This window comes from Cydia pomonella, chromosome 7 (assembly GCF_033807575.1).
Source record: "Cydia pomonella isolate Wapato2018A chromosome 7, ilCydPomo1, whole genome shotgun sequence".
NCBI lineage: Eukaryota > Metazoa > Arthropoda > Insecta > Lepidoptera > Tortricidae > Cydia > Cydia pomonella.
The window spans coordinates 19117853-19128538 of NC_084709.1; the positions used below are offsets into that span (position 1 = coordinate 19117853).

At 36.9% G+C, this 10686-nt stretch overlaps 2 protein-coding genes across 2 annotated transcripts; one reads left to right on the forward strand and one right to left on the reverse strand.

Moving 5' to 3' along the window:
• Nucleotides 1-1868: 1868 nt before the first annotated feature.
• LOC133519519 (probable serine/threonine-protein kinase kinX) lies at nt 1869-4655 on the reverse strand. Its single transcript, XM_061853524.1, has 3 exons — nt 3592-4655; nt 3399-3501; nt 1869-2730 (listed from the first exon to the last, which is right to left on the reverse strand). Exons 1-3 carry the CDS (start codon nt 4653-4655, stop codon nt 2524-2526), a joined length of 1374 nt encoding a protein of 457 aa, XP_061709508.1. The 3' UTR covers nt 1869-2523.
• LOC133520071 (nematocyst expressed protein 3-like) lies at nt 4600-9312 on the forward strand. Its single transcript, XM_061854365.1, has 3 exons — nt 4600-6997; nt 7619-7804; nt 8491-9312. The coding sequence occupies exons 1-3, from the start codon at nt 6840-6842 to the stop codon at nt 9044-9046; spliced, it is 900 nt and encodes a 299-aa protein (XP_061710349.1). The 5' UTR covers nt 4600-6839; the 3' UTR covers nt 9047-9312.
• The last annotated feature ends 1374 nt before the right edge of the window (nt 9313-10686 follow it).

Below are 10686 nucleotides of genomic sequence, written 5' to 3' on the forward strand. Positions count from 1 at the left end.
CGCAAGTGTGGAGTGGCCCTTACTAGTTCGTATGCACTGTGAGCCGTGTCAATGTTGTATCATAACAATATCAAAACTAAATCGTAAAATCGGAGTACCAATATATAAATACTTTTCTAGAAATAAGTACCTACTTTTGTACTTTACAATTAGGTTATTTACCCGTCAGAACATTACAAAGTTCGTCAAACTTACATCTTGCAACATTTCAGAAAGACATTTGATACGGTCCGTTTTTTCGTAATTTTGTTCATTTAAGCCATTGTATATATTTTAAATCCAAAGAATAAATATTATTCCATATAACTCAAAACGTCGCATTTAATGACGCGACGTCACAATTGTCACAAGTGACTATGATGTACGAAATACATTGCCGCTCGAAAAGATTTCAAAAATTAATTCTGCTCTGGTGGTTAAGACTAAATTAAACACATTTCTCAGAATAGTTTTATAGCACTAAAACCTACGTATAGTTTAATTTTGCAGTTATATCAAATACACACTGTATAAATCGTGTGACTCCATTACGACTAGCTCAATTATATTAAACGGCAGCGTGGGAAAGTACAGCGTATCGGAATTAATTCGAATGACCTTTGAAGAATCGTCCTAATATACGACGCAAATATTATCTGCACCACAACAATTACCGCGACGAAGTTCGAGCAAAGGACCAAAATCGCTCTTTATCGCCTTTCATTGTGGCTGACAGTTTCTAACAAGTAAGGGTCATAACATATTTACACTATACTCGTACGATGTCAAGTCCTGGCACGATGCGACGTCGTGTAAAGTTGCGATTTCGTGTTGTGGCAGGCTGCGACGTCGTGTAACGTTGAGATGTCGTGTCGTGGCAGTATGCGACGTCGTGTAACGTTGCGATGTCATGTTCATTTTAAGGCTTGTAATGTTTTGTAGCATTGACTGTAAACATTTTTCAATGTGGTGTTAAATAAAAAATTTCTATGTCTATGTCTATGTCGTGGCACGATGCGACGTCGTGTCACGTTGCGAACCTCGTATCGTGTAATTGTGTTTTGGCTCTAATTGTGACAGTGACGTATGAGAAGATAGACGATAATAGTGCAACCATATCCGCACAGGCTCAAAAAATAATATGTATAATTATCAGTAACCTTCTTACAGGCTAAATCGAACGTGCACTGACATCAAACCGATAGTACTTTTTTTAATACGATGTCAGCGGCAAATAAGCATACGGTCCGCCTGATGGTAAGCAGTCTCCGTAGCCTATGTACGCCTGCAACTCTAGAATTATATTAGAATCATATCAGTTAGCTGTCATTCGCGCGGACGTCATTCTCTTTCTATGTGGTAAAATGTGACGTTAAATCACTTCTACTTATGGATCATTTATGGATGTATGTAAACTATACAGCTATAATTTGAATTTATATCCATTTGCATTGAATGAATCCTAAGACTCCTGTAATGTTGTAAACATTAAAATTAATGAAGACACCTACCTATTTATTTATTTTTAGTGAAGACACATTTACAAGTCAAATCGGCAGACGGATCCCTAATGTGACGTAGAAAGCAAAAGTTAACAGGTTTAGCCGACCAACATTCCGCGTGAAACGCGTTCGGTGGAGTGAGCGTCTTCACAAGGTCATTGATGAGAACACCATAAAATGATGTTCTTAGAAATATATTAACACACTTGGGTAATTTATGAGTTATTTAGCACTAGGTAATTATAGGAGTAGCATCACATTTGAATGAATTAAGTGGCGATCACTTGCCGGAAAGTCAGATATCATTCGCGCGTGCATTTCGCTCTCGTATTGTTCGTACATTAATCGGCGCGGGAGAAGGATAACAAAATGACATAATTTTAAGTTTGAATTACCTTCAAAGAACTTCGTCGTCACATAAACACAGACTTACGGCCCGATAGGACGTATTTTAAAGTGCGAATAGGGCCGTTATCTATGTCAAATAGTCGATATGAGCAGATAGGTTGAGGATTTAGGAATGACATCCGTTTATTAGATATCAATTTACGCTAAAAATGAATCACGTATGTACTATGACTCACAGAAATGTAATACCACTGTAATCTGTCCTTGAATGGTTTTAGATTTTGTTTACATAGGTGACAAACCTAAAATCCGGGTTACAAAAAATCGATAGTAAAATAAATAAAATTTGTAGGACAATACTTTATGAAGACCTTAAATATTAACACTACATTGTTACTCCGGTTTTTTTTTGTGTCCATACTATGTTATGGTCTATGAATATAAAAGGACTGATTGGCGTCGCAAAAAGGAACGTATGTAAAAATCATTTCTGCTCTCATTAAAAAAATCTCATTCTGTCCAAACCCTTTGAACGCTTTATGTCATAAACACAAACATCACTCAAACGCCAAGCTCCCGGGCACAAGGGAGCTAATGTAAACCTTACTGGAAAGTGTGACTGCATTCGTCAAAACACCTATAGTTGTCCTTGGCGCTGTGGGCACGACTTTAGGTGTTCTTGGCGTTCAAATAGTTAAGGAAATGATCGACGAGTATGTTTTTGGTCATGTTCTGCTAAAGATTCGGTGACTGGTTCAGGAGTTGTCTTAGTAGCTAAGTAGGCAAGTGCACGAGCTATGGCGGGCGGGATGGGTGGCGGTGTAGGCAGGTGCGCGCCCACGGGGCGGTAGCCATTCTCATCTGCCGTATACGACAGACTGTACTCGTTACCGTCTTTAGCCTGGAACAAAATACAGCATTATTTTACAAATTTCTTATACTTTACGGCTTATTAAATCGTTTTTCTCGGTTGTTTTTGACTGTAGTAATTGACGTCTGGAAAGCTTCAAGTAGTAAAGTTATCCATATATCATCATCATCAACAAATATAAGTGCATATTGAAAAATATTATAAGGTATAAGTACTAGTGCTCGACGCTGCACCTTAGTTGCTTTTACTGTTGTTGATCTTTGTGTTTTTTTTTTACAATACAAACCTTATTGAGCTTATTGTGGCAGTAGGTTAATTTGTCTGAGATTATCTAATAATATTCTTTTTACCGCATAAACTAGTAAAGGCCCCCTTGATTGTTCAAAAACTAATGAGAAAGTTGCATTTTATCCACAGGTATGGCAAAGTAATCTAATCCAAATTTCGAGTTGATTCCTTATGTTAGCTGGTAGAACTGACTTTGAAATGATGACTTTGAATGATACATTGTTTATAATGCTCATTTGGATTTTATTTGGTTTGAGTTTTTTTGGTATTTTACAGTATTTTCTTCGGGTTGGTTTGTTTAACTGTCGTGCTTTGAAACCCACGCAACTAGTAATGAATATGAAAATACTAAGCTTAAACGCATCCCATTTGGTTTGCTTAGCTTCAAAAATATAATGTAGTATATTTACCGTATAAGAAAAACCACCACTAACAGCTTCTCCAGCGGTGTCATCATCAAAGGTTTTGAGTTCTCCCGCTTCGAAGGCTTTTGTTCCATCGCCTCCTTCATAACTGGAATTAAAAAAATAGTTATTTTTATTATTTTATTACAAAATAAAATGTACCCCATGATATGATGAGCACTATATGGATTTAATTTACCTGTATTTGAAGTTGCCAGAATGTGAAAATACAACATTCTCGGACTGAACAATTGGAACTATTTCACGAACTTGAGTTGAGTTGTCACGCTTCAGTAATTGGAGATTGTCAGTATTTGATTGTCCTGATTTATCAGCTTTAAGGACGGAAGTGTTTCCGTTTTCTGGTGGACTAGGGCGGTTTTTGCTGTCCTCCTTAGCCATCTTTATTTCTGCTCTAACAGGTTGGATTTTTTCCCTTGTATTAATTTTTTCTTGTTCGTTCACTGTTGAATTGGGGGAGATTGTATTTCCAAGAGGAATTTTAGGCTCTTCATCAGTAGGTTTTTGAAGTTTATTTGGCTCTTCTGTTTTGATCGTTGAGGAACTTAGAGGTATATATGCATTTCCCCCGATAGTAGAAGGTGTGCTATCTTTGACATTAGTTTGCTTCTCTGGAACAGGCCGGCGGTTTTTTCGCCTCTTACCTGAGTCTTCATTTTTGTTTGAAGAGGTGATCAAACCAGGGCCAGTATGTCCGTTCACCTGTGCATTAGAGCTAATATTTTCTTCTTCATCTGTGTGTTTTTCTTCCAATGCAGGTGATTGGATTCTTCTACTTCTATTCGTAGCCCTATTTCTGTTAGAACGAGGTTTTTGATTTGTCGGTTCTGGTTCATAAAGAACAGCCACAGGTATTTGACGTTCTTTTTGAGGTCTATAAGTAGTTACTTTAGGCTCTTTTTCCTCGGAGTTAGTTGGTTTCTTTATCTCAATTTCATCATTATTGATTGTCACAGTCGTTCTGGGTTCTTGTTTTACACCAGATTCAGAATTAAGTGGCTCTTTACTCACTTCGTTAGTATTATGTTCTGGTGTTACATTACCTTTGATTGATTTGTCTTCACGGTTGCTTTCATGTTCATATACCACTGCTACAGGTATCGCTACTTCCGGAGTCGGTGGGTGATTATACTTGTATTCATCTTCAGCTTGCGTGTGTCTTGTGTTTATTCTGTGAGTGTTGCGGCCTAATACACCAGTAGATATTACTAGTGCAAACACAACTAACTTAAAGGCTAGCATAATGATTATAAATTAAAATTTATAATACACAACAACACACCACGCCCGCGCTTGGTAAATTAATGAAGATGAGTCTATAGTAGCCTGCTTAAGATGGAATGTTTCGGCGATTTTCGCCTACACACTAGTCCAACCAGACAAGTCGGATTAATTATAAATTTGAATAAAGAAGATTTTTTTTATGAATATAAATACGGAATGACATCAGTATTTGCATAGACACGGAAACGGACATTCAATAGACTCATTTTATTACAACAATAAAGATTTATTCTTTAATTAACTGTTTTTGTTATTTGACTCAAGTAATATTAATATTTTGGGAGTTAAGCTTAAGCTAAAGACGACCGCTTTTCCATACAAACGTAGTCCCCATTTTCGTCCCTAGGGTATTGATATAATAGAAAACATTTTTACAGAATTGAATGTATATTGACCATAGGTAACTTTGGGTACATACTCTAATAATAATCTTCTCATCCTTCCATAATGTTCCAGATTGAACAGATGTTAATATAACGTAAGAGAGGTCTACGTTTTCATGGAGGACCGGTAGTTCCCTTTCCTCTTGAACAATGTTCTGTTTCATAAAGGCTAGAAACTTTATCCAGAAAATGAGTATTTATAAAGTTAAAAAGAGGCTTCCGTTTATATTAATATACAAGCATTCATAAAAAAGGGTCCTGCCAGCCTAGCCAAGGTGACAATTGCTATCGCTTCGACAACCAAGCGCTTTCTGTCTCTCTATCACTCTTCTATATTAGCGCGACAGTTGCGTTTCGATCGCTACGGAGCGTAAGCGATTTGCTTGTTGGCTACGCGGCTTAGGCGTAGGATGTTATTAAGTCACACATTATCTGGCATTCTGGCAAATGCGCTCTCATTACTAGTTTTGATTATCGCATTAATATTTTTTTTATGGTAGAGGAGGCAAACGAGCAGACGGATCACCTGATGGTAAGCGATTACCGCCGCCCACGGACACCTGCAACACCAGATGGGTTGCAAGTGCGTTGCCGGTCTTAAACAAAACCCATAATAAAATTTTCCCAATAATTCTACACAGTCACTACGAATGCGGAGAAATAACCAAAAATGGGTCATCATCAGCAAGACATTGATTCTTAAAAATATGAATGGACCTATTTACTATTGAACTTGATGGATACATAATACCTAACAACTGGTTATAAACAATGATAAGAATTACACTCAAATATACTGAAAAACAAGTATTTTATGACATCTTAACCTGTCACGCCGTACAATACACGCTAATTATTATGAACGTTGCGTGTGGCCCACTTAGTTTCTGACGACACATGTTAAAACGCAGTAAGTAGTAACACATTGTATACGGGAAAAACACTTTTTGCATCGGGATGACAATGTCATGTATTAGTGTTGGAAGTATAATAAATCTGAGGCGGAGAACAAATTTGAAAATAATACGCGTAAAGATTTATGCTGCATTTCACCTTTCTGTTCGTCTGTTATGTGTCTATTACAACAATGAAACATAGGTTCGGAACTGTAGCCCGTATATATGCTATGCTTGTCTGTGTACAAACGGTAAGCATATACGCGGCTATGTGTCATAGTAAATGTGTGAGATAAATGGCTACAGATTTAAATATAACGTGTATTTATGTTCATCAGTGGGGCTTAAAAAGAATTAAGCATTTCACACATCTTACTTAATTCAGTAACTGACGACAAGGATGCAGCTATACGTTAGACAATGTCTAATAGACATGGTAGAGTAGAGATATCTGCATCTCACTCAGTCGTTAGTCACAGAATTAAATAAGGTGTGTGAAGCATTTTTAACAGTTTGTTTTTTAAAGTACACAACTCACGGTGATTACAATTTTAAAACAGTTGTGTTTTCCATGATCACCTTAGTCTCTTGTAATTTCTAGGAATTGCTACTAAGTACGGTGTGTTTTCAGCGAGCCAATAAACCTTGTTAATCACGCAGGATCGTCACCTTTGTTGACACCTCGACGATTGTGCAATTTTTCGAAGAACACATCAGTCAAGCGCTAAGGCTGAAGTATTTAGCGTACGTTTAGGAATCACCGGAAAGCGGGGGGAGGGTAGTGTAAATAGATGAGCCTTACATATAGGTGGCGAAGGAGTCTGGAGTATCATTCATCAGTGAGTTGAAGTGAGTGAGGTAAAATGTATTCTAAACTGGTTTTCGTGTGTTTGGCGGTGGCTAGCGTGAGGGCTGCGCCTGCGGCGACTGATGTCGTGCCGCTGGAGAAGCAGCAGCCTACAGTCATTCCTATAGTTTCACAGTCGGAAGAGTTAGAAAATAATGGAACGTATAAATTCAGGTAAGAAATAAAAAAGATTTAGTGGCATAATAATAATATTTTGAATAATGAGTGTGACAAAATAAATGTGCATGTTTATGCATGCATTAAAAGTTAAATTTTCACTTTACTAACGCAACAAGCCCGTACAAATCAATAATTGTATCATTAGTAATTAGTGTTACTAACATTTGTTAAAGTTTCTATAAAATTCATCTGTCAATAATAATACGGCGAAATTTGTTGTGCATTGCTTCATCTCAAACAATACCTTAGTACAAAGAACAAATCATACAAAAAATCATACAAATTGTTAGTCATTATTAATGCAAATGGGTTTCGAAATGTCAATAATGTATTCATCTTCTCATTTATAGGTAGCTACATTTTCTGTAGTTAATAGTGGTTAAATTGGTACAATATAGACAGTTTAGATAGCCAAGGACAACATACTTAAGTGTACAATTTTTGACTATTTAAATTATATTTAGCGTAAAAAAATCTTTGTCCTTTATATTCTTAACCAATTAGCAGAGGACCAAAAATGTTCGTAGACTCGTTGTATCATCCTGTATCCCTAATACTGGATAGAACTAAAGAAAATATCGTAAACAATAATCAAATAAAACTTATTTTTAACAGTTACGAAACTGGCAACGGGATTAAGCGCGAAGAAACTTCCTACGACAAAGTTCTCCCGAAAGTACAGGGTCGGTCAGCGGCGGGGGACAGCAATGAGGGCGGCGAGAGCGAGGAGAGCAACGAGGTGCACGTGCAGCAAGGATCCTACTCCTACACCGCGCCTGATGGCACTGTCATCAGTGTCAGGTAAGACATTTACGATTGATCAGGACAACCATTATAATTTAGACTCAATATTTAACTAGAGCCCGGATAAGCTAAGTCTGCACAGGCAAAGAACAGAATTCTTATGAAAATTCCTTACTTATATCATGAATGCTAAAGTCACTGTGTCTGCCTGTCTTCAGGCTGAACCGATTTAAATTAAATTTGGTATAGAGATAGTTTGAGACCTGGCGAAGGAAATATGTTAGTTTTTATAAATCATCATTATCATTTCACGCAGATGAATGCGAGGGTAGAATATAAATATCAAATTCATCCATGGAAACTTGACGTTTATGGTGGCCCTTCAACACTTTTTTTTACACAAATGTTAGTTTGAACTTGCTCGAATATAGAAGAGTGGCGTTATCTCGTGTAATATGCTACTCGTTATTGCGTTGAATCACTAATCACTAAGCTAGTGTATTCCAGTTTTGAATTTTTTGCAAAAAATAAGTATGGCAGGAAGTGTGTAAAAAACAACAAGTTGGTTATCAGTGGAATACATACCTAACTATTTAAATAATTTGATACTCTCAATCTACCAAATCAAAGAGTCAAAAGTTATCATGGGATGCCATAATAGGAAGCGATTTTAATTAAATATGAATATTATGACATAATAAGTAATTAAGATTTCAAGATAATGATTTTTCCTTGTCAAACAGGTACATTGCTGATGAAAATGGCTTCAGACCAATTGGCGATCACATTCCCCCATCGATCGTAGCCGCGGCCGCAGCAGCCGGTTCTTCAGCTGAAAAATTAAATGCGGCTGACAGTGCTAACTCCGCATCGGCGCCTAAGCCTGCAGCGGCCCCCGCCCCTAAGGCTGCTGCAACCCCGGCACCTAAGGATGCTGCGACATCCTCTCAACCGGCACCTGAACAAAAGAGCGAGAAACAAGAAGCAGCTCCTGCGTCTGCTCCAGTAGAAGCTTCAACCACTGAAGCCGTCAAGACAACAGAAAGCACAGCATCTGCTGAAAATGCCAGTGAAACCTCGCCTAGCACAACTGAAGCAAGCACTACTAGTGCTAGTAGAGAGGCCTCAGATGCTAGTGAAGCAAGCACGCCGGCTGAAGCAACAACTAAGTCTGCTGAAGCTGCCACCCCAGCTACTTCAGAAGAGCCAGCTTCTACTAGCGCAGATGCATCTACCACTGAAGCTGCCTCTACCACTGAAGCTGTTACTACCACTGCTGCCTCTAGCTCTGCTGCCTAAGCCTATACAAACACATTTTTTATACTAAATGACACGCTTCAAACGGAGATCGATATGTTTATTTTGGATGTGGTTTAAAATGCTAGAAATGTGTAAATGAACGGGTTGAATAATATGGTAAGCTTTTTTAGAATTGTACAAATTAAAAACCTACCACAATCCCTTATGACATTAAGAAACGATATCATCATTTGTCGTATGAGTAGAATATTGTAAGATGAATACTGTGGAATGATCTAATATGTTTCAAAGCATTACCAAAAATTTTACTATATATATATCATCGTTTTTGTTACTTAAACATAAAAGTAAGTCAACGAACTTTAATACTAGTAACCTTCTCGAAAATAGACGATTGTTTTAATTTAAGGTATAATTATTTAATATTTAATTTGTAAATACATACTTCTATTATAGATTTTTGATTTATTTTAAATATAAGCCTTGTAGAATTTTTGGTATTTACTTTTAGTCGTAACTTTATTTTTTTTCTGACGAAAATACCTGGATCACATAGTAAAAAAGCGGCCAAGTGCGAGTCGAACTCGCTCATTAAGGGTTCCATACCATTTATGTGACGTATTAGAAAAAAGCGGCCAAGTGCGAGTCGGACTCGCCCATGAAGGGTTCCTTTATGACGTATTTAAAAAACTACTTACTAGATCTCGTTCAACATTTTACCACTTTGGACACACATTTTACCACTTTGGTAGTGTCTCTCGCGCAAACTATTCAGTTTAGAAAAAAATGATATTATAAACCTAAATATCATTTTTGAAGACCTATCCATAGATACCCCACACGTATGGGTTTGACGAAAAAAAAAATTTTATTTTATTTTATGACGTATTAAAAAAAAAACTACTCACTAGATCTCGTTCAAACCAATTTTTGGTGGAAGATTGCATCGTAATGTATGTCATATATTTTTTTTACATTTTTCATTCTGTTATTTTAGAAGTTACAGGGGGGGGGACACACTTTTTTTTCACTTTGGAAGGTTCTCTCGCGCAAAGTATTCAGTTTAGAAAAAAATGATATAGATACCCCACATGTATGGGTATGATGAAAAAATTTTTTTTTTTTAATTTCATGACGTATTAAAAAAAAACTACTTACTAGATCTCGTTCAAACCAATTTTCGGTGGAAGTTTACATGGCAATGCATATCATATATTTTTTTTAGATTTTTCATTCTGTTATTTTAGAAGTTACGGGGGGGGGGGACGGGACACACATTTTACCACTTTGGAAGTGTCTCTCGCGCAAACTATTCATTTTAGAAAAAAATGATATTAGAAACCTCAATATCATTTTTGAAGACCTATCCATAGATACCCCACACGTATGGGTTTAATGAAAAAATAATTTTTGAGTTTCAGTTCTAAGTATGGGGAACCCCCAAAATTTATTGTTTTTTTTTTATTTTTGTGTGAAAATCTTAATGCGGTTCATAGAATACATCCACTTACTAAGTTTGAACAGTACAGCTCTTATAGTTTCGGAAAAAAGTGGCTGTGACAGAATCGGACAGACAGACGGACATGACGAATCTATAAGGGTTCCGTTTTTTGCCATTCGGCTACGGAACCCTAAAAACTACTTACTAGATCTCGTTCAAACCAATTTTCGATGGAAGT